The sequence below is a fragment of the Ursus americanus genome, chromosome 1 (assembly GCF_024610735.1).
Source record: "Ursus americanus isolate L20-20 chromosome 1, mUrsAme1.1.p, whole genome shotgun sequence".
Classification (NCBI taxonomy): Eukaryota; Metazoa; Chordata; class Mammalia; order Carnivora; family Ursidae; genus Ursus; species Ursus americanus.
The window spans coordinates 55,355,270-55,379,075 of NC_142127.1; the positions used below are offsets into that span (position 1 = coordinate 55,355,270).

The 23,806-nt window shown below is 39.3% G+C and overlaps 3 protein-coding genes across 6 annotated transcripts in view; 2 read left to right on the top strand and 1 right to left on the bottom strand.

Annotated features, from left to right (window-relative positions):
* Window positions 1-280: 280 nt before the first annotated feature.
* On the top strand, window positions 281-9,424 carry PJVK (pejvakin). Its single transcript, XM_045806201.2, has 6 exons — window positions 281-2,175; window positions 3,423-3,618; window positions 4,398-4,539; window positions 5,650-5,767; window positions 7,202-7,300; window positions 7,515-9,424. The coding sequence occupies exons 1-6, from the start codon at window positions 1,941-1,943 to the stop codon at window positions 7,805-7,807; spliced, it is 1,083 nt and encodes a 360-aa protein (XP_045662157.1). The 5' UTR covers window positions 281-1,940; the 3' UTR covers window positions 7,808-9,424.
* Window positions 9,425-10,551: 1,127 nt separating this feature from the next.
* On the bottom strand, window positions 10,552-21,291 carry FKBP7 (FKBP prolyl isomerase 7). Of its 2 annotated transcripts, none has more exons than XM_045806210.2 (4): window positions 20,966-21,291; window positions 19,553-19,704; window positions 14,545-14,675; window positions 10,552-10,879 (listed from the first exon to the last, which is right to left on the bottom strand). In XM_045806210.2, the coding sequence occupies exons 1-4, from the start codon at window positions 21,172-21,174 to the stop codon at window positions 10,718-10,720; spliced, it is 654 nt and encodes a 217-aa protein (XP_045662166.1). In that variant the 5' UTR covers window positions 21,175-21,291; the 3' UTR covers window positions 10,552-10,717. The 2 variants fall into 2 exon arrangements, with proteins under 2 accessions (XP_045662166.1, XP_045662165.1); XM_045806209.2 differs by having other exon boundaries at window positions 14,545-14,678; window positions 20,966-21,290.
* A 1,867-nt stretch (window positions 21,292-23,158) lies between these two features.
* The window catches only part of PLEKHA3 (pleckstrin homology domain containing A3), a 40,152-nt gene continuing 39,504 nt past the window's right edge, over window positions 23,159-23,806 (top strand). For 2 of the 3 annotated variants that reach the window (XM_045806214.2, XM_045806212.2), the window contains exon 1: window positions 23,159-23,578. In XM_045806214.2, the coding sequence (XP_045662170.1) occupies window positions 23,539-23,578 (40 nt within the window). In that variant the 5' untranslated portion in view covers window positions 23,159-23,538. The remainder of the gene's footprint in view (window positions 23,579-23,806) is intronic. The other variant, XM_045806211.2, reaches the window with a different exon arrangement.

Genomic DNA, 23,806 nt, shown 5'->3' on the forward strand with positions numbered 1-23,806 from the left:
CTCGCTGCCGGGCAGCTGGCCATACTCCAAGCCGGGCCCCGCCTACCGGCCCTCGGGTCTTCTGGGCGCCGGGCCCCGCCTCTCCCTTCGAGACTCCGCCCCTTTCCCAGTTCCGGCTCTTCTCGCTCTATCCGGTTCCCAGCCTTCGCCCCGCGGATTCCCAGCGCTTACCCCCCACCACTGCCTCGGCGTGGCCGCACTTCTGCGTCCTTAAAAGGAGGCGGTTTCCGGCCCCGAGAGGCGGCTTGTTGGGAGTCCAGCTTCACAGTGTGTGAGGCCTGAGGCTCAGTTTCTTTTTCCGTAGTGGGGCTGAGGGAGGTTAGGGATGGGGCTGCGTCACTTTAAGAAAAAGATTTCAGAATTCTAAATGCAAAATTGCTGCGGAACGTCCCTGAACCTGGCCCCGAAGCTTGGGACTCGCGGTATATCCGCTTTGGGGGGCTGCAGTGGGCTCTTCTGGTCTGAGCCCTACCTTGAGCTCGCAGGAATGTCCGGGGACCCCACTCCCCCAACCCCCACTTCTCTCCCGCCGGGTGGTTTTCCATTGTCTCTAGGCTTTCGTCGCGTTCGCGAGCGGATCTGAGCAAGGCTTAGGTGTAAACGAAGGCTTTTCTGTGGGCTCCAGTTAAATGCTGTTTCTGTACACCTGTGTTGTTAGTCGTAATTGCGTTTGCCTGGGATGCACCACCTTAGGTGGGGATCAGACAGCGACGGTAGATCTGTTGCTTAGGGGTTTGCTAGCCACTTGCAGAAATGACTCCCTGTGCTTTCTCTGCGTCGTGGAAGATTGCACAGTGCTGTTCACACAAAGGGGCGTTATTAAAAACTTTTTTTGGTTTTTGGGGTTTTTTGGTTACACGAGAGCCTTGGATACTTGCAAGCAAATGAAAACAGCTGAATCTTGAATCTAGTCAAATTGATTTATGGTATTAGAGGCTTGAATTAGGCCTATTCTGTCTTCTTCCCACTATCCCTTCTGTACATGTATTGCGATTACTACCATTATGTTTTAATGAGTATGTTACTGTAAGTGCACATAACCACTTTTTCAAAATAGAACATCCACATAACTATGGCAATACAATATTTCAAGCATTCAGATTTGTTTCTAAAATTTATTTTTTGCCCTGATATCTTAAAAACAAGCCCAAACTTGATATAGCTCTCTTGAAAAGTTGAGTAACTGAGGTAATAACGATGAAACAAAATAAATGCAGCACTATTTCAAAGAGTTGTCTATGTGCCAGCTACAGAGTAAGAAACCCCTAAGTAATAGTTTATAGTTATTTATATATGTTAGTATTATATAGTTATTTCTTCATTTATATATGCAATCTGGCTTTCATTTGTTATCTCATAAAAATCTGCATACAGTTGCTTCTCTATATTCTGTGAATTTATGTTTTATATTAATCACTTGGTTTTGTAGCATATAAGAAGGAAAATGAATGAACTGTATACTACAAGGATTCAAAAGAGCACTTTACTGTTGCCACAATTGGCATGGTGAAGTTGCGAAGGAATTCCCTTTGGACTAGGTCCACTGTAGGTGGTATCCAGGGCTAATTTTAGTGTCTAAATTGCATTGTTCCCGTAGAGGTATAGGTTTCCTCAAAACTGGCAAACTACTATCAACAGTAACCCTCATCAAGGACACTGGTAGTATTTTAAAATTAGTAGTTTTCTGCATATGTTTTAGTGCTTATAGACCGCAATTCCAAATTGACTTTCTCTTAGTATATCATTTAACACCGTTGATCTATAATTCATTGCCTGAGCACCCCAGGAGAGGCAGTGTTGTGAATTGTACACTGGTAAGCTACTTGGTGAAACCATGCTTTGTGTTTTTAATGTGTTCAATTATATTTAAAATCGAGCAAGTCTTAGGTTTGTGCCTGGTTTCTTTGAAAGTATGGATTGTTATCTGAGGGTTGCAGTTGATGACATTTTCATATCATATTAATATGTTTGCTGCTGCTACCAAGAGCTTTGTCAAGCAAGTTGGAGATGGAGGGAGATTAGTTCCTGTTCCAAGCCTCAGTGAGGCTGACAAATACCAACCTTTAAGTCTGGTGGTAAAAAAGAAGCGATGTTTTCTCTTTCCTAGATATAAATTTACCTCAACACCTTTTACACTGAAAGATATTCTTCTAGGAGACAGAGAAATTTCAGCTGGTAAGTTTAAATACCTGTTTGGGAGTAACTACTCATTCAGCTATATTATTGACAATCCAAACTTCGGTTGTATATACTAATATTTGTAATATTTGCACATTGATAAAAGCAACTTATGATAGTAGTAATAAGATTAATAATACCTAAATTTGTATAGTATCAAATCTCTTATTTGTTGAATGATTTTCCAACCTAGTTTGTGAAATTACTTATTGTATAATTTTATTTCAATTATGTTATAGACTGTTTTAACTGAGCCAAGTTAGAATATGACAAAATAATATATTTCTTCATCTATAAAATGGGATACTACTTAATCTTACCCATCTTACAGAGCTAAATGAGATGAAAGTAATTTACATTTATTTCTTATGACTCAGTTATTGCAATTGATAAACTGAAATGTATTTTACAGGCTAGATTAGAAAACAAATTGACATTTTGACAAATTATTTGTTATAAACACTTTTCTTTCAACTACTCAGTGGATCTTACAGTGTACAGGGTTCTTTTGGTGGAACAAAGAGCTTGAGTTTTTTTTTAGGTACTCTATTTTTTTGTTGTTAAATTAATTGAGTTGCTATTTAATTAAAATTTTTTTTAGTTAATGTTTTAGTAGTATTATATGGTGACAGATGGTAACTACATTTGTGGTAAGTATGGCATAGCACATAAATTCGTCCAATCACTATGTCGTATATCTGAAACTCATATAACATTGTATACTTCCTACACTCAAATAAAAAAATTAATTTTTAAAGAAAGAGTTCATTTTCTAGCAAGAGGGATATTTTACATGTTTTAAGATGTTTACATGTTTTGGGGAGCCTGGGTGGCTTTGTCGGTTAAGCGTCTGCCTTTGGCTCAGGTCATGATCCCAGGGTCCTGGGATAGAGTCCCGCATGGGGCTCTCTGCTCAGTGGGGAGCCTGCTTCTCCCTCTCCCTCTGCCTGCTGCTCCCTCTGCCTGCCACTCCCCCTTCTTGTGCTCTCTCTCTCTCTCTGTCAAATAAAATCTTAAAAAAAAAAAAAGATGTTTACATGTTTTAACAATAAAGTCATAATTCATGCAGATATATTTATTTTTTTTAATTTAAATGAGTTGCTATTTTAAATCTTGGCTTGAAATGTCACCTTTCTCAACTTTGGTGTAATGGAGTCTTAAATAGTAAATTAATGCATTACTATATGTAATCTATACTAGATGAATTTAAGACATTTAAAAATATTGATTTCCTTTTCATAAAGGTATTTCATCTTATCAGTTACTGAATTATGAAGATAAATCAGATGTTTCACTCTATGGAAGGCGGGGCAACCATATTGTGAATGATGTTGGGATTAACGTCACTGGATCAGATTCTGTTGCAGTAAAAGCCTCATTTGGTGTGGTAACCAAACATGAAGTGGAAGTATCAACATTACTCAAGGAAATTACTACCCGGTCAGTAGAATAATACTTAATCTACTTCAGTGTTTTCATTAAATATTTTAATTGTATAAATTTCATTACAAAGAATGCTGAAAACATTCAGGTTGTATATATTGTCTAACATAATTTATTTTTTTTATTTGTTTGAACTACTACAAATTAGCAATATATGCAGACTTTAGGTAAGGGTAGATATCCAAAATCAGTTGGTTTAAACAGAAATTTTAATTGTACCACAAAATTGCTTTGGCCCTGTACACATTTACTAAGTTATTAGATTAAAAGAATACACGGGGGTGCCTGGGTGGCTCAGTCAGTTAAGCGGGCAACTCTTGATTTCAGCTCAGGTCATGGTCTTAGGGTCCTGGGACTGAGCGCTGTGTCTGGCTCTGTGCTAGGTAGGGAGTCTGCTTGAGGGTTCTCTCTCTCTCTCTCTCTCTTCCTCCTTCCCTCTCCCTCTGGCCCTCCCCTTGCTTGTGCACTCGCTTTCTTTCAAATAAAAATAAATAAATCCTTAAAAAAAAAAGAATACACTAATCTGCTTGCAACAAATATACTAAGGGAGTATCTTCCAACAGACTCCTATAATAAGCATGTTTTAAGAAAAGAGAAAGGAGAGGCAGATTATTAGTGGCTATCGAGCATACTTTCTGATTCGTATTAGACCTGCCTTGATTTACTTTTTGTTAAGGTGGGCCATGAATGAGTAACACATGACAGCAAAAAATGTACCCTATTATATGTAATCAGATGTGACAGATTCTTGTGAATATCTCTGTTCTTTATTCTAGAAAAATTAATTTTGATCACAGCTTGATACGTCAGACAAGGAGCAGCAGAAAGGCAGTATTGTGTGTGGTCATGGAAAGCATTCGAACCACACGACAGTGCTCACTGTCTGTGCATGCTGGAATTCGCGGGGAAGCCATGCGGGTAAACCACGCTCATTAGGTTTCTCTTACTAAAAATGTGCAATGGGAGTTTTTAACAAGTACTAAATTTCTAATGAGATGTGTATATTTTGTCAAATGTTAAGATTAAAGTGGTACAAGTGTATATAGGATTTTGCACAGTAATGGTTTTGTTTTAGAATTTTTAAAAAATCCAAGAAAACTGTGATTCTCAATGTGTAATATGATGCAAAAAAACCCCACTAATCTTTATGAAATAATGCATCCTAGAGTCCCTCCTATGACTATTTAAATGATGTTTTATGAATAAATTTGAATGCTTATATTGAATTCTTGATTTCATTTTTCAGTGATGTACTTAATACTCGAATTTTTGAAAGTTGATTTTATAATATTTTAATTTTTACAATAATATTGTGCATAGCCAAACATGCTTCATTCAACGTTAAATTCCTTCAAAAAACAAAAAAACAAAAAAACCCCACAAAAACCTCTTGGAAGTTATTTGTGTTTCGTTCTTAGCTTAGTATTATTTGTCTTTGTCATTCACATAGTTAATGACCCATAATCATAACTTGACTGGTTTTATTAAAATGAATTGTTAGAAAGATAGAGTTCAATGAAAAACTTTTGGAATCTTTGCAAATAAAAGTTCTGTTTAGTGGCTACCCTTAGCTGTCCACCAAGTTGTTTAACACTGGATCATTCTGGGGGCACAAAGTGAAACATTTATTTAATTGTTGGAGATTATTTTGGTAAATAAGTTGATGATTGCTTTGGAAAGCTGCTGAAAACTCTGGGGGCTTTGGAACAATAGAGTAGGCTAAAAACGACTGTGGCACTTAAACAGTTGGTTTGTGGTTGAAAGAAAAAGTTGTCCTAGAGCCTTACTGTTGTGGTAGCACTAATCTTTGGCCCCAGTACCAATGTTAGTGAGAAAGTGGTAAGTGGTATTCCCTAGATCGTGAGACCCAGTGGACCACGTGGACTTCTGGTATGAACAGTTAAATTCAATGGGATAATTCATTTGTTTTTGTCTTAATAGTAAGGTTGTACGAAATGTTTTGTTTCTCCAAAAAGCTATCCTTACATGGTATGCTCCTTAATAATGTTATTTACTTATTTACTATAGTTTCATTTTATGGATGAACAGAATCCCAAGGGAAGGGACAAAGCTATTGTTTTTCCAGCACACACAACCATCGCTTTCAGTGTTTTTGAACTCTTCATTTACTTGGATGGTGCCTTTGGTAAGTGAATGATTTGCATGAAACACTGAAATAATTATACTTTTAAGAAGAATTTAATGGGAAACAAACACGTACACACTCTCTCTGTGTAATTGTGGAAGAATGATACTCTCAGTACTGTCAATCTTACACTTGGGTAAAGTAGCTGGGAAAGACCCTCTGGTTGCTACTCGTACCCACTACCTCTTCTCTGCTTCTTGGTGAAAGCTGCAGACTCCCCTCCACTGCACTTTTGATTATAGATAAGAGCTTAAGTGCAATCTACTGACAAGGTATTCCTTGACGTACGTGGGGAGATAATAAATGATCTTCTAATAGGTCATTTTTGATGATGGCAAATAGAGGAATGGGTAGATAGTTAAGATGCCTGTCGGTGTCAGGGCGTCCAAACTAAGATAAGACAAGTTTTTTTCAGTTTTACCTCTCACAGACTCAGCTTCCCCCCAACTCTCCCTAAAAAATAACTTTGACAGTATAAACGCTTGCCCTAAAATTGTCTTTATATACCTTACAGAATACCTTATATACCTTATATCTCAGTGCAGCTCACTTTAGACTTTGACATTTCACAGGTCTTTAAGATTAGGAGATCAGCCACCTCAAAGGACTAGGCAAGGGAGCCCCCTAGCCATGGTAATTTATAAACATTTTTAGACCTGTTTTTGTTTCTGTAATTCTGTGGGAGGAGAGAATAGGAAATCCAGAAACATGACAAAACATGCTAATTACAGGCCATTTGGGACACTTCAGATATAGGTTTTTACGATTATATTGATTCTTAGGAGGGGTATAAACTGATAGAACTGATATATCCATCAAAATTTAAAATGTGCATACGCTTTTGGGAATTTATCCTAGAGATATACTTACACGTATGGGAAGTGATACGGGTATAAGGATATTCAGTTTGTAATAGCGAAAGGTTGGAAATAACCTTAAGATCTATTATCAGTAACTAATTGAATAATGGTGCATCCATAGCTACGGAATGTTATGAAGCCATTAAGAAAATGAGGTATGGACCCTGACATGGAATAATGTCTAAGAGATATTTTAAAGAAATGTGTGTAGCATATAACTATTTGAGCCTAAATAATTTTATGTACATACATACATACATATCTATTCCTTCATGCTTAAAAAATAATATGGAGTATTTCTGGAAGTACACTCAAGAAACTTGACAGTGGTTATTCCGGGGTGGAAAACTGAGGCTGGGGTGCAGGGTAGACCGGAGACTTATTACTGTGTCCCTCTTCTGTAGTCTGGATTTTGTACCATGTAAATGTTAGCTTTTCGAAAAATATATAAAATTTAACTTAAAAAATACAGTGAATGGCATGTACCAGAATTCATCAGCCACAACTAAAACTCCCAATAAAATATGAGTTGTTCAAGTTATAACATCTTCTAAAAATTATTTTTTTTTTATAGACCTTTGTGTCACTTCAGTGTCAAAAGGAGGATTTGAGAGGGAAGAAACCGCGACGTTTGCGCTGCTGTACAGATTGAGGAATATACTATTTGAGAGAAGTATGTCCGTTGAGGAGTATTTCAAATGTTTTTTTCTTCTTGGATTAACGCTTGAGTTTATCCAGTCAGGACTCCTGTCTGTTAAGGAGGAATTTAAATCCAAAAGCCAAATCATTTCATGACTCAGGGTTTAGATTCATGTATGTCTGAATGCGGTGTGGTTATGTATTTCTTATGGGACTTCTAACACATTTCTCTGTTTTTGTGCTTTCAGATAGAAGAGTAATGGATGCCATTTCTCGTTCACAGCTTTACTTAGATGATCTTTTTTCTGACTACTATGACAAACCTCTCAGCATGACTGATATTTCTCTCAAAGAAGGGACTCATATCCGAGTTAACTTGCTTAATCACAACATTCCAAAAGGACCTTGCATACTCTGTGGGATGGGGAACTTTAAAAGGGAGACAGTTTATGGGTGTTTTCAGTGCTCTGTCGATGGGCAGAAGTATGTGCGACTTCATGCAGTTCCTTGTTTTGATGTCTGGCACAAGAGGATGAAATAAAACGGAAAGTGAACATAGTGTTTTAGGTGCAACTGTGCCACACACCTTTCCAAAATCATGTAGGTATGCTTTGCTGAATTGTGGCGAATTAAAGAGGGAGAGGCAAGAGAAATTAACCCATCAGGGCATCGATTTCTTCATCTATAAATGTGGAGATGATAATAGTATCTGCCCTATAAATTGTCATAAAGATTAATATTGTTTATGTGAAAAAAGGTTTAAATATAAAATTCAAAATATAGACGTTCCTTCATGATATCTACCAGTTACTTTAGAATTATATTTGGGATTTGGCTATAATTTTAGATAACTTTACGTAGTGATTTTTCTAAATATCAATTTTATCTTTAATTGACTTTTAATTCAACATTTAAGAATGACAAGAGGTTAAAAGTGGTGACTTTATGGTGCTTTAACCATTGCCTTAGGTCTGGTAAAATGAGAAAAATGTGTTAATAATTCAATGTAATCCTAAATGTTTAATTGTGGTATCAAATGAAAAGCACACGGAGCTCAGTGTGGGGTTTTATGGACACAGTTCACAAGGTGACTGATAGCAGTTTCCCTTTGTGTGATGTACACATGCTCACTAGTTTTGTCTTTATAAAAACTCACTACTGTCATTTGAAAGTTAAGGCAGCTAGGACACCTTTATCTTTCTCCTTTGAAAATGTTTAAAATATTTAACATATTCAGTTTGAGAGATCTTTTTCATCTACTCTATAAGACGTCTGAGATTTTTCATAAACAACCTGAATTATTAATTTATTATATACCCTTATTAAAATAATTGCAAATATAATGCAAATTCTAGAACCCAAAATGTAGGAACAGCACTCTCTACTAGGTATATGCCTGTGAAAGCATAAAGCAATCGTGTAACTATGAAATACCTGATTATGTATGTAGGATGAGTAAAATTTTATTTATTTGTGATCAGAGTTTTAGAATCAATCTCCATTTTACATCATCTATAATTTTTAAAAACATAAGTTTAAAAGCACTTGGAAAACAATGGGACAGAAAGGATAGAATTATGAACAGTTCGTACTTGGAATGAGTTCCACGTGTATCTTCTTCCACTATATTTGTGTTTTGAGCAGAATATATGAGTCAAATGCAAATATGAGTATACTGATTACAAAATGCTCTAGCGACTTTTTTTAATGTAGAGAACAGGGGCAGTTTCCAAACCAAAACATAATATTGAGTCACCAATGGAGCAGGTTTTCCTGAGGGAAGTCAAGGAACGAGAATTGGCGATTGAGCAAGGGAGGAGTTACAAAATTGGGTACAGCCACGAAGCCCTCTTGGGAGGAAAGGATAGACAGCAAAGGCTTTGGTTTTATGAAGTGTCAAACTCTGTGCTATGCATACGTGATATCCGTTAATCTGGTGGGTTTTTTTTTGTGTTACCCCTGAACTTTGAGATAATAGAATTTCTGGCAGTGTATCTAAAGAGCGTATAACAGATGAACACTGAACAATGGTTTGGAAAGAGCTTTGGTTTGAACTCACTTGTTTGGAGCAGAGCTATTTAGTGCCTGACCATACTTTTCTACATACGCAGTGGGCAAAACCTTACAGGGTCCAATAAATAATGTGCATTTTCTTTGACACCAGTGTGAGATATCTTCTACAGCACCTCTTACCTCCTATTCTCAACAAGTCGGATGTTATGATTTGACCATGACACAAAACTGCCATGGCAGTGTATTCCCTGCTTGTATCCTCATGAAATGTCCTCACCTATAAAATAAATTCTACAAATTTTCAAAAATTTGATGGGGTGCCAGTTTGCAATGCTCATTCATGATCAACAACAAGAACACTGTAAAATGAAGTGACCTAGGATAGAGGTACATAGAGAAAGGGAACCGGAAACTAAGAAATACCATGGCATTAATTTAAAACTATCAAGACAAAAAGTTAGGGATGGTAGATCCAAAGGCCTGCAAAAGGGAAGAGGAGGTAGCACGTTGGTAATGATATCTGAAGGAGTATGGACTCAGAGCAGTGTAGATTTTATTATGTCTGTTAGGTAAGAGGCACGAAGTCTTTTGTCAATTATCTTTAAACATTTCCCATTAGAATAATGACCAAAGGCCAGAGCTTGCATCAAAAAGTACAGAGACTGTGGGGCGCCTGGGTGGCACAGCGGTTAAGCGTCTGCCTTCGGCTCAGGGCGTGATCCTGGCTTTGTGGGATCGAGCCCCACGTCAGGCTCTTCTGCTATGAGCCTGCTTCTTCCTCTCCCACTCCCCCTGCTTGTGTTCCCTCTCTCGCTGGCTGTCTCTATCTCTGTCAAATAAATAAATAAAATCTTTTTTAAAAAAAAAAAAAGTACAGAGACCGTGTTAAGGTGCTCTGTGGGACAGAACTGTACAACGAATATTTTCCAGTGTGCATACAAAAGGAAGATTTGTTTAGTCCTGTGATTTTATATCCTTCTACTTGTAATGCTGGGAAATGTATAAACAAATGAAATGTTAATTCTTGGGTCCTATTGAATATTTTCACTACATGGGACATTTTTACAATTAAAATGTTAAAAATTCGATATTTAAATATTTATACATGTTGTTAAGGTTAGACCTGGGAAGAACTTGTAGATTTTGACCTAGGTGTCCTATTTCCTGATGGGGGAGAACTACCCACTGGGACATGGAGGTCTATTTCGTGGTGCTGCAATTTGTGTTCACAGAATAAAGCAATAGGAAACACAATTATAGCTTTCCTGAAGGTTAAATTTGCAAAATAACACATTTATTTTGTCAAAATTACATGTATCGAGGGGATCAAAATATGTCCTCGTGGGAGGAAAACAGAAAATATAAGTTCTAGAAAAGTGACCTTGTTTTATATATAAAGTACAGTAAGTAGCTAAGAAAATTTAGAAATAAAAATATACTATAGTTCATCATGTTGATACACGTTGTATTCCTTGGAAGAAATGAAGCCATCACCATCATGGTCATTCTTCTTAAAAATATCTTCTAAAACTGCATTCTGATAGGACTTGTCATGTGGCTTCTCATCTTTTTCAAATTCCCTTTTCAGGTAGTGATTTATCTAGAAGGCCAAAATAATGTCTTTAATAAAAAGGTACCACAGTAAATTTCAGTAACTTGAAAGAAATGTTTACATAAGGAAACTCAACTCTAAGGCTACTTATCGTAAGTGATATAAAATTTTTAAAAACTGTTTGAGGTTTTATCCTTTTAACATTTGAAGCAATTTTTCTGAAAAGGAACATCTTCAAATTAGGTTCCCCTGAGGTTATAGGTGGTTAGTGGTACATACTCAAAGATTAACATCTGAATTAAATTTTGTGGAAACTAAGTGTTTTCCAATAATCTATACTGTCTATGTTATGAAAGGAAAATCAGGAAAATCATTCTTGAGGATTTCTATTAGTGAATAAAACCCAAATTGGCATTTTTATAATCTCTAAAATTACTGCATATATTGTATTATCAATAAAACTCAACCATAGGTTTTGAAATAAAATTTAATTTTCTTAATTTTCCTATGCTTCTATAACTCTCCTTCAAATCTACATAACTATGTCAATCTCTATGATAATAAGGTCAAATAAAAAACAGGTATTAAGTATTCTTTCTCTGTGTAATATGACATTTCTCCTAGCCACATGGGACTACTAAGCACTTGACATGCAGCTAGATCAAATGGAGATACGCTACTCTAAGGGTTAAATACACAACAAATTTTTAAGACAATAAAAAATACTGATAATTTTTTACATTGATTTCATGTTGAAAGGGAAATATTTTAGATATATTGAGTTAGACAAAATAGTATTAAAATCATTTCACCTGTTTCTTTTTGCTTTGTAAGATGTGGCTACTAAAATTTTTAAATTATATCTGTGATTCAATTATATTTCCATTGGAAAGTGCTGATACATATATATAATAACTAAACAAAGCAATGTGCAATAATCTGGAGATACTGTTCAGCAAGGCTAGGTATTTTAAAGGCAAGAGTATTTTTGAAAGCTAAAGTTGAACTCTCAGAGGTTTTTAGCAGTATGTATCCAAACTCAGTCCATCATGAGTAGACTTTATTTTAGAATGATCGATGGATCTTTTTTTTTTTTAAGATTTTATTTATTTATTTAACACAGAGAGAGACAGCCAATGAGAGAGGGAACACAAGCAGGGGGAGTGGGAGAGGAAGAAGCAGGCTCCCAGCGGAGGAGCCCAATGCAGGGCTCGATCCCAGAACTCCGGGATCACGCCCTGAGCCGAAGGCAGACGCTTAATGACTGAGCCACCCAGGTGCCCCTGATCAATGGATCTTAATGAAGGATAGACCAACTGTTCTCAAGTGAGACTTCAGTCCTATTGAGGGAGATTCATTTTTTTTCTTCCAGTTGAGCCTTAGTAATCTGGTGTAGGTGAAAAGAATTTTAAAGAACCTCAAATATTCCTCAGTTTCTAAGTAAATATATTTTCATAACCAATATTACTGACTCTTCTAGTACAGCGTAGTGGAGAGGTACAAAGAGGCAGCAGGTAAGAACATAAGCTTAATTTTGCTAGCAATGAGTTCCACACTATTTCTACTTCATAATTTAATAAAAATACTGTGTTCCTCTTCTTTCCTACCTTGTACTAAAGAAATAATTGACTCAGTCTTTCTGATGATGAAGGGAGGTAGTTTCTTTTAGTTCATGTTTCAAATCTAGTCTTTGTCACGTACTCGCTGTGTGGTCTTGGACAAATAATTTAACCTCTCTGGACCTCAATTTTGTCATCTGTAAAAGGAGGGAAACAGTATCTCTATGGTAGTATTGATGTGAGGATTAGAGTAACATTTATAGATCAATGAAAGATAGCTATTCTTTTCAAGCATGTGAAAGTCACTCTTACCATTTAGTGATAATGCAGCTGATACCTGAGAGACATCTGGACAGACTGTTGCTAAGCAGGTCACTGTTTTGGACTTTCTCTACTTTTATTTTCCAGAAAGAACTAAAGATCCCATAAGGGCTACTGAAGAGTATTCACACTGCAGAATGTGCCTCTTCGTGTGCATTTGATAGCGAATGGTCTGTGTGCACAGGCTGAGCTCTTTGGTGCTACGTGAATTCCTCTGCTGTTGTTCACTCTGAAACTCGTAAGGAGTCAATGCAAAGTACGTACTGGGATGGATTTGCCACCCCTCTAATTGTCCTTCTTAAGGAACGGGGGATATTTTCATTCACATATCTGTCTTTCTCTGCTGAGCAACCAAGGAGCTTCAGGGGAAAGTCCTTACTAATATCCTGGAGGAGGAAGTAGAATCAGGGTGGGGGAAGGACTGGAAAGGGAGAGGAAAAAGAAACAGAGAAAGGGGGCTTACTTGTCTCTTGAAATCAATGACTCAGGTACCTTTTGTTACTTAGGTGGTAGAGTCGTATGTTAAACTGTCTCCAAGCAAGAGGGTGGCAGACAAATGGGTTACTCGATTTAAGCAAAAAGGGTCGAGTCAGTGGGACTCAGCCAGGCACCAGCCTTCAGCAGTACAAACATTAGCCCTGAAACATCCATGCTGGAAATTCCCTGAAACAGGCAGGGCAGGCCATGGTTAAGAGCAAAGTTGCAGGAGCAACTGGGTGGCACAGTTGGCTAAACAGCCAACCCTTGGTTTCAGCTCAGGTCATGAGATTGAGCCCTGGGTCAGGTTCCATACTCTGCACAGTCTGTTTGAGTTCCTCTCTCTCTTTCTCTGCCCCTTCCCTCCCTAAAATAAATAAGTAAATCTTAAAAAAAAAAAAAAAAAAAAGCAGCAAAGTAGTGGAACCAGACTGCTAGGTTGTAGTCTGATTTTGCCACTTGGAGTGGTATGACCTTAGGCCAGTTACTTAACCTGTCTCGGCATCATTTCCCTCTTCTATGGCATAGAGATAATGACAAACTGTCATAAAGATTAAGTGAGTTCACATGCTAATGTGCCTACAGTAGTACTTGGTACTGAGAAAGTACAAAAAAAAATTACTATTATTGTTCCGACATCTTTATTAATCCCTCAATTCATATATAAGACTAACTGGAGGGATGCCTGGGTGGTTTACAGTCAGTTAAGCATCTGCCTTCGGCTCAGGTCATGATCCCAGGGTCCTGGGATCGAGTCCCACATTGGGCTCCCTGCTCCGCTGGAGCCTGCTTCTCCCTGTGCCTCTGCCTGCCGCTCCCCAGCTTGTGCTCTTTCTCTCTCTGACAAATAAATAAATACAATCTTAAAACAACAATAACAACAACACAAAAACCTAACGAACACAGAAGCTAGTTAGTGACCTCCTGGCTCCTGCTTACAATTTTCTAATGCACACAACTCAAATTCTTGCTATCTCTTTTCATAATCTCATGTAATCCCCACAACCTTGTGAGGTAGAAATAATTTGCACTGTTACAAATTCCTACGGTGCTGCTCGAACAAGCTCTGTTCTTGTAGTCTAGAAGCTGTAGTCTAGAATGCCCTATAAGATTAGCTTGGTATTTTAACGACCCTCTGGCAGGGAGAAAGGCAACTGAACGGGATGACTCAGTTACAAGTTTTATATTGAAAAAGCACATTTTCTTCTTGGAGTTTAGAGTTTTTAGTAACCAGCTCTATAAAAGCAAAGTAATCAGCCCATGCTTGGTAGAACTAAAAAATAACAGATGTAACAGAGATGTATTTAAATTGTGATGAAAAAATTAGACTGCACATATGGAATTTGTTTGAATTACCTCAGCTTTAGAGAGTTGCCTGTCATTGTCCGTGTCTATCTGTTTAAATGTTTCAATGCTTCGTGGTCCTTTGGTCACAGCATAAAGTTCAATCTCAAAAATCAATGTTGCATCAGGTGGAATCTTGCCTTCTGCTAAAGGTATAATTTTTAACAGTTTAACTTACATGAAGATAGTGTTCAAATATTTATTCACAAATAGCCATTATAGCATTATGATTATATTATTTCATATTTGTAAAAACCACTTACTAAACACTTTTAAGAAAATTTTTTCCACGTTTTTAAACCAAATCAGTTTTAAGGACCTAGTGCGCCATTATTTCCTGATTGAATTAAAATAACGACAACTGGTGTAATTTTTATTAATATACCCCATCATTATATAGGAGAGAGCTACTGCAGAGAAGAAATGCATGGGCAGAAAAATGTCAAAGTGTTAATGTGTAATCTTTTAAAAAATGATATTCTATAGTTATTTGGAAGTATAAATAAAACATACGCTTCAATATAATCATCTTTCCAATCCTTTATAGACATTACAAAATAAGTACAATGAGAAAATAACACCGTAACAATTTTATGAAATCTCTAATAACAATAAAAAAGTTAAGTATTAAGTTGAATAGTCCTCTTGAATAAAGTTAACCTATTCACTCACTTGTGATGTCACAGATGATCTTAGCAAGCTATGGGCTATTTCAGATGACCATTTCATAAAAATAACCTACAGAAATGACGTGCTAAGAGGCAGGGGTTGGCTTGTGTCACCAGTATTGCCTAGATACTCATGATAGGCACTCAAATATTTGTTGAATGAATGCCCCTATGGTTTATTTTTAAAAAGCCTGTTTGTTCTCTGAAGGAAATAGTAATTTCTTTAATGAAACAGTGGAGAATTCTTGCTGAAGTATTTATATAACCCAAAGAGAAAAGAGCTTGAAAGTTATAGCCAGAAGGAGAACTGGATCAGTTATCTCCAAAGCCAGGACATAGAAAAATCTACTCATGCATTCTATGACTAATGAAGTTATAAGCAATGTAACCACCTATCACCTGACTTCAGAGTAAAAAGTGGTAGAGATTAATTCAATGATAATTTTTATAAAATCCATTCTTATTCTGTCCAGTTATAATCTCCTTACAACATGGAAACAACTAATGATAATAAAGACAACCTCAAAACACAAATTCAAATTTCTTAAGAAAAAATATTACAATTACCTATGAACTTTCTGAATAATTCTGTAAATACAGAAAATATTGCCAATTAGGTTTTGTCTTACAAAGATATTAGAGCATAAAAAGGAGAAAAAAGTGAATTTGCATAGAATTACTTGTATTTAGAGAAGCAGACCAAAGACGTAGGAGTTAATGTAAGGAATCTGTACGTACCACGTGTACTGTTAATTAAAGCACTGAAAAGTCATGCATTTCAAGACATGCAGGGTGCTCTGTCACACGAAGCAAGGATATTGCACAGAGAAAGCCTTCTTCAAGTGCTACCTAAAATAAAGTTATAGCTGATGTTAGGGCTCGATAACAACTCATTTAAAAGAGCTTATTTGACAGGACTCCTAGGTGGCTCAGTCAGTTGAGTGTCTGCCTTCAGCTCAGGTCATGATCCCAGGGTCTTGGGATCGAGTCCTGCATCGGACTCCCCGCTCAGCTGCTCCCCCTGCTTGTGCTCTCTCTCTCTGACAAATAAATAAATAAAACACTTTTAAAAAAAGAGCTTATTTGACAAGAAGTGGTTTGTTAGGCAGTTACAAAAGGTCTCCACTGCAATTTTTATGTAATCTAATCTTACCTATTGTAATGCAGGTAAGCCAGCAATTAAGTATGTTCCAAAGAACATACTTTTGCTGGGCCACAGTTTCCTTAAAACAAAAGTGCTGGTGGTGTTACTAATGAGATTCATCGTTTTTAGGTTTATTGGGGACACCTCAAATTGAATGTGAACTAACTTCTTCAAAGTTAAACTTGTACCTCTCCGCAGCAAGGGTCTGGATTCTTAATAGCTTAGGCAGCCTGGGTAGTCATTCATAGCTAAGCATAACCTAGTTTACAAAAAGGAAACTAAGTGGTCATTTGCTATAGGGGAAGGGGGCCCAATAGGATGGATGAGTGCCTCTTGGTGCGGGATATGGTTACAATGAGATTGAAGAGTCTAAAAGGCAAACTTTGCCTGTCTCATCTTGGCTAGAATCGGCCTCAACATATGACAATATTTTTGGGCAAGTACTACATTCAATTAAATTTATCTTCAATTTTTTTTCTCTCCCAGATTCCTCTACAACTAAAAATAGGATATACAAATTACGTACGGTTCCATGGGAGCTATTTTGATGGGACCAAATGATTGGCCAAGAGCATTGAGAATGAAGCTGTAATTACCTGAAACTGTCTCTTTAGGAGTTTTCAGTCTGATTGGGTTTGCCTTGTGCCACTAACCTCCCTGCAATCCAATTTGGGGCAGTGATCCTCTGCTCTTGCTGGAAAGAAAAGGTGAGGGAATCGCTACTATTAATGAGTTAATAACACAGCCTCAAAGAGGGTATGCCATTCAACGAAATATTTGGGAGTAATGACAAGATTTAGAAAAATAATCTTTAGTGACTTTAATTACATACTAAATATTTCAAACAGGTGGAGTTAGCAAGGATTCTAAATAGTATGAGGAGGGAATGATTATAGTCTTTACACAGCAAAAGAGAGCAAGGATCTAATTGAGAATGCAAAGTAAAAACCATCCCTCTGCCAGGCTGACCATTTTCCCCCTTTTAAAAACTTTCCCTCTTTATTCAGCTCCACTTTTAACTTTGGCAATTTAAAAAATTTTTGATTTTAGAAAAATTGATACATGCCCATGGCAAAAAAATTAAACAGTACAAAATATTAGAGAGTAAGAAGAAATCTCCTTACACTTGACCCTCAGGTTTCCTTCTCGGAGCACATAATGTCATCAGATGACTGTGTATCCTTCCACGTATAATCTGTGTAGATTCATGATGCATGAACCCCTCATAGGTAAGATCTCTGAGGAGAGGAAATTGTTTCTTCTTTGTACATTGGCTTTATGCTCGATGCCTGGAACAGGGCCTGGCATTGATGCTCAATAAATCTTCCTTGCATGAATATTCTATCCCACTTTCTTTATTTTATTTTAATTTTTTAAAAGACTTTATTTATTTATTTGAGAGAGAGAGAGCAGGAGCAGGAGCCGGGGAGGAGGGGGTGGGGAAGAGGGAGAGGCAGAAGCAGACTCCCTGATGAGCAGAGAGCCCGATGAGGGGCTTGATCTCAGGACCCCAGGATTATGACCTGAGCCGAAGGCCGAGGTTTAATCAACTGAGCCACCCAGGCGCCCCATCTCACTTTATTTTTAGCATATTAATACATATGGCTCTATGGCATTCTTTTTATTGGTTGCACCATAATCCACTGTATAGATATACCATATTTAACTAATTCCCTATTGATGGATACTCAGGTGGTTTCCATTTTTTTCTACAAAATAAAAATCTGTAATGAATATTCTTTTATATATACCTCTGTGTACATTCCTGTAAATGGAACTATGGGGTCAGAGGGTATGTGCTTTTAAATCTTGATAGAAATTGCTAGAAAGGTCGAGTGACTTACATTCCCAACAATAATGCATGAGAATGCTGGTTTTCTATACCTGTGCCAACTTTCATGCCTTTGATAATCTGATGAGTGAAAATGGTGTCTCATTTTGTTTTAATATCCCTTTCTTTAAATTAATGAAACTAAGTATTCCCATAGATTTAAAGGCCATTTGTATTTTCTTTGTTAGTGGGCTGCTTGCCTATTTCTAGGGCTAGGTTCATTTTTATTATTGATTAGTAAGAGTCTTCATGGTAGCTGCAAAAATTTTCCCCATTTATCTGGTTTACCTGGGTTCTCAGATCTCACAGTAGGATTTTAAAAATAGGTAAGATATTGAAAGAAGCAGTTCATTTCTTCCACATTTCAAGGCTGCTCCTGAATTTGGGTAATAGTGACTGACAGCTTTTTATATCCAGATGCTCTTTTTACTACGTTCCAGTGCTATCCTTTTACTTTAAGATCATGTTGCAGTTTCCCGAGTTTTATGAATTTGACTTTGGTACTGCTTACCGAGGGTATTTGCTATAGACATTTATGTCATAATTAATAAAATAACATGTACTAAAGTAAAAATGACTAAGGTAGAGCTTATAGAATATACAGGATCTTTATGAGTACTGCCAATACATGAGGGAAAGAACCTCTGGCCAGAGAGATGTCTTCCAATGATGTCTTATTTTCTTTATATGTAAAAAGTGGGGACACAAAGCTGGATTGGACTAGATACAACTAATTTATTGGACCTTATGATTCTGTAACTATTTCCTCTGTGTTTTTTTATTTTACTTGGTTTTTTTAGTGATTCAAAAATTTTTAATTGTGGGAAATACATGTAACATAAAATTTACCACTCTAACCATTTTAACTGTATAGTTCAATACAATTAAATATATTCACATTGCTGTGCAACCAGTCTCCAGAACTATTTCATCCTGGGAGAGTTGAAATTCTATACCCATTAAACCAATTCTACCTATTCCACCCTCTCCCCAGCACCTTGGCAACCAGTTTTCTTTGAATTTGACTGTTCCACATACCTCATACAAGTGAAATCATACAGCGTTTTTGTGTGATTGGCTTATTTCACTTAGTGTAATGTACTCAAGGTTCATCCATGTTGCAGCATGTAGAATAATTTCTTTCCTTTTTAAGGCTGAACAATATTCTATTGTATGTGTACACATGTTGTTTATCCACTCATCTGTCAATGGACACTTGGGTTATTTCCACTTTTTGGCCATTATGAATGGTGCTGCTATGAACATGAGTATACAAATATCTCGTTGAGATCCTGCTCTCAATTCTTATGGATATACACTCAAAGCTGTGATTTATTTTTAAATATAACTTAGAGATATAATACTAAAACACCTTACCATAGCCTTCCTTTCCATATGCAAATGAAGGAGGTATAATCACTTTCCGCTTCTCTCCAGGGCACATATCCATCATCGCAATGTCTAGGCCTTTTATAACTTGTCCAACACCAAGAACAAACCACTTGGGGTGGCCTTCATTTTGTGTCCGACTACAATATAAAACAACACTTAGGTAAGCTGATTTTAAGAAAAATGAAATCAAACTTTAAAATACACCTGGACACGATGCCTGGATGGCTCAGTCAGTTAAGCATTTGCCTTCGGCTCAGGTCATGATCCCACGTTACAGGAATTGAGTCTGGCATTGGACTCCTTGCTCAGCTGGGAGCCTGCTTCTTCCTCTGCCTGCTGCTCCTCCTGCTTGTGCTCTCTATCTCTCTCTATGACAAATAAATAAAAAATCTTAAAAAAATAAAATACACCTGGACATGAGGTTATAATTTAAAATTGGAGTCCTCTCTCTTTTCCCATATTAGTATTCATTCTGAACCCCCTGGTGGGTTGTTTGGCTCAAACTTCTTTCATAATAGCCAGAAAGAAGTCTGATTTGCCTAAAGCTAGTCATTAGGAGTCATGTCATTATCTTTTTTTATTGCCATCTTGCAAAAACTATTCAATAGTTACCTTTTTAATGGGTCTCCGGCCTCTAAGTAGCTTCATGGTCTATCCAAAAACTCATTTAACCTTTCTGAGTTTGTTCTAAAAAATGATGGTGCAGGTTTAGCCTCAAAAAGTCATTTGAACAATAATTAAAATTTGTATCTTTTCTTATTAAATTTATGTATTTTCTTCCAAATGGAAAGAACTAATTTTACCCAATCCTACCTTTATAGGGTAATAAAAATAGAAAAGCCATTCTTCCTCTGAGTAATAAACGATCAATTAAATCAGAGCAGACAGTGGTGAGATGAGGGGGCAGATGGGAGAACATAGGGCCCAGAAGACGCCAGGGAAAGATACTGTTGTGGTTTTTGGATACAGTTGAAAAGTGGCCCTCAGTCTGTAAATATCATGCTTCTGGAGGCCAGATAAAATCTCTTAAACTACCCTAGCTAATCCTCTGTAAAGAGACTCCAACAAACAGAAAAAAAAAAAAATGGTGAGAACATCCTTACAGACAGTACCATCACTTACCCTTGTATAGATCCCAAGAGTGGTGGCAGTGGTCCGGGTGCCTGTGTATGTAGTGTATTTCTGATAATCTCTTGTTTAATAATTTAAAAAGTAATAGTTCACCAGGGAACTACTGAATTTCAGTAGGAATTTCCCCCCCTAGGAATAAAAGGCTCAGCTCTTACTGTTAAATAACAAGAACAAACCAATCAACCAACCACTTAGTTTCTGGTTGATAGAGGGAGCCTAGATTTCATGCATCAACTGGATGCCGGAGCAGTTCATAGCATTTCCTACCTGCAGTAGAATTTCGAACCATCTTTAGCCAAGTAGCCGTCGTAATGGGCATTTAGCAGGTCTCCCTTCTTGCTCGTCTTAGAACAGTTTTCTGGACGATGCAAAACTTCGATTTTCACTTCTTCTATGCTCTCCTCTTCCTTTTGTCCCAGAGCAGTAAAAATGCCCGATACATAAAAGAAAACGATTAATCTTAATAAGAACTGCATGGTTCCTGAAGTTGGCCTCAGATGACCACGGCGTTCCTTCACGCGTGTCACTTGTGCCCCCGCGCTGCGAAAGCTGCTGAGTTCCGACGCGTGGCAGGCATTGTTCTACGTCACAAAAGGCCCGGGGCGGGGCGGCCCATGGCCCCGCCCTCTTGGGTTTCGCGCTCAGCCACAGAATTTTCGTCTCTCGTCTTGGGTTCTGCCCCTCTGGTACCCGGCGCTTTGGATGGCTGTCATCAGTGGTTAAGGCAGTACTGAACACAGCACCGCTTCTCGTTAAATCCGTACATTTTACAGAAGGTTTCCTCAGGGTTCGCTGGAAATGATCGCGTTTCCTAAAATGAAACCCGCAAAAGAAATCTCCTGGGAGTGGGATGTTGTAGTCAGAGAATACGGCTGTCATTTCTGGGCGTAAAAGGTTTCTCCTCAGACCTCTAGGGCACTGGCGGGCATCGAGGGAGGCATTCTGCTTCTGGCGTGTCCTTGAAACACCGTCTCGGGGTAGAGTCCCGCATTAAGAGGTTCCAGGCTACGCCACACACAATCTGACGGCCACCTGGTTGCGAGTAAACAGAAGGGCTGCTGCTCCTCACCCCCTTAAAGGCGATTCCCACCAGCCAACTCGAGCGATTTGGGACCTGCTGCTGGTGTGTGTTGCTCTCTCCTCGCCCCTCGGGGCCGCTCTCGATCTGAGGGCCCATGGGAGTTGGGGGAAAACCTGACGGTGTCCCTTCTCTTACCAACTCTGCGAGACGGGGAGATTGGTAACCATCCGCTGTGCACAGATGGGAAAATGAATTTATTTGAGTATTGGGGCCTTTTGTTCCAGTCTCCCAGCCAATACGCAGCAGGGATTTGACCAAGTGTCACACAAAACCAGCCTTTGCCCCATCCAACATTTTGGGTTGAAGTTGAAAAACTTTCAAACATACAGAAAAATTGAATTTTATTACCCCATCACCGCGGCCTTCAACCATCACTTGGATTCTATCATTAACACGTAACTATATTTGACTTATTACTCAACCACCTACCCATCTCTCTACCCATTCATCAGTTCGCCTGATTTCCAAGTGAATATCCAAAGACTTTTTACCCAAATCAGAAAAGCTTCAGCGCAGGCCTGGATTTGATTCTGGAAACAGAGTTCGTTCTTCCTAGTCTACCTCGGCTATGCTAAGCAAAACCGCAGCACTGAGCCTGCTTTGCTTAAAGCCTGCAGCATTTCATAAATCTGAATTATTGTCATTATGTAAGATGACAATTTCCAAACAGGATTTCTTAAAATCATAAAAGCTAGGGGAAAGCCCTTATTTCTAGAATAAATCTCAAAGTTTGGTTCCATGTTTTATATTGTAAATGAAGTAGTGGCTATCTAAGGTTGATTGTCAGCGTGGTGACTGTTCTTGGGGTCCCTCGCGGTTCCCTGCTGGAGGACTCTCAGAGGTACACTGAGAGATACCTTCCTCAGAGATAATTTCTTGCGCCCCTTGAATGTGGGGAGGGTACGAGGGAAACAGAAATGGGTAGTCTTTTACGTTCTTGAAACAACCACCGGAAGGACCTGAGGCTTAGCAATAGGAAAACCTGAGCGGCCCACGTCTCCCGCGGGACGAGTGCGCGAGCAGCTAGTCCTCGGGGCTGCGGGGGGCTGAGGGCGCCGCGGGGTCCGAGTCCGCAGGCCCGGGCTCGGAGGCTTAAACCCCACGGCGTGGTAGGTCCGGGCCTCTCCGGGGCTGGGGGAGAAGTGTGGGGAGCCCCGGGACCGCCGGCCGAGGGCCTGAAGGAGGGTGAGGAGGAGTCTGGTAGCCTGGCTGGGAGGCCAAGGGTGCGCGGCGCCCGCCAGCCCCCTCCCGCAGCCTCTAGTACCGCGGCTGGGCGGCAGGCCGCGCCCGCTCCTTCAGCCCCGCCGCCGGGGAGGGGTTTCCCGGGACGAGCCGGCCCCTTTCATCCAGGAAGTGAAAGCGACGTCGGGGTCAATGAAAACAAACGGGGAGCCCGGGGGGAAGGAAGGCGGGCGAGGAGGAGGGAGCGCCGGGACGCGGGAGGGAACAGCTGTGTGGGTGAAAGCGCGAGCCGAAGGCCGGTTGCGGTCGTGATTTTGTCGCCGCCGCCGCCGAGGCTCGCCCGGGGATGTCTGAGACCACGCCTGACGGCCCCCGAGCTCCACGCGGCGGCCGCCGCCCCGGCCTCTAAGGGCCGCCACGTCCCGGCGGCGCGCGCTTGGGCTGAGGGCGGCTAGGTGCCGGCGGGGTTGCCCGGGGAGTGCCCGGGCGGGCCGGGAGGGGCTGCCCAGGCTCCGCGCCTACCCAGCACCGCGGCCGGCGCCCGGCCAGGAGGATGCGCGACGCCGGGCTCTGAAGCATGGAGGGGGTTCTGTACAAGTGGACCAACTATCTCACAGGTCAGAGGGCTCGGGTACCCCGGGGGGCGGCGGGAAGAGGCCGGGGGCCTTGGGCGGGTTTATGTGGGGGCCTGCGGAAAAGGAGGGTCAGGGGCCCCTCCCTTTGCCTGGCTTGTAGTGACCCTCACAGAGAACGGGTTCCATTTGCTTCCCGGGCTTAATCCCTCGCTCTGTCCCCTGTTAGAACTGGCCTCTGCAGGGGACGGTTCGAGACTGCGCACCTTCCTA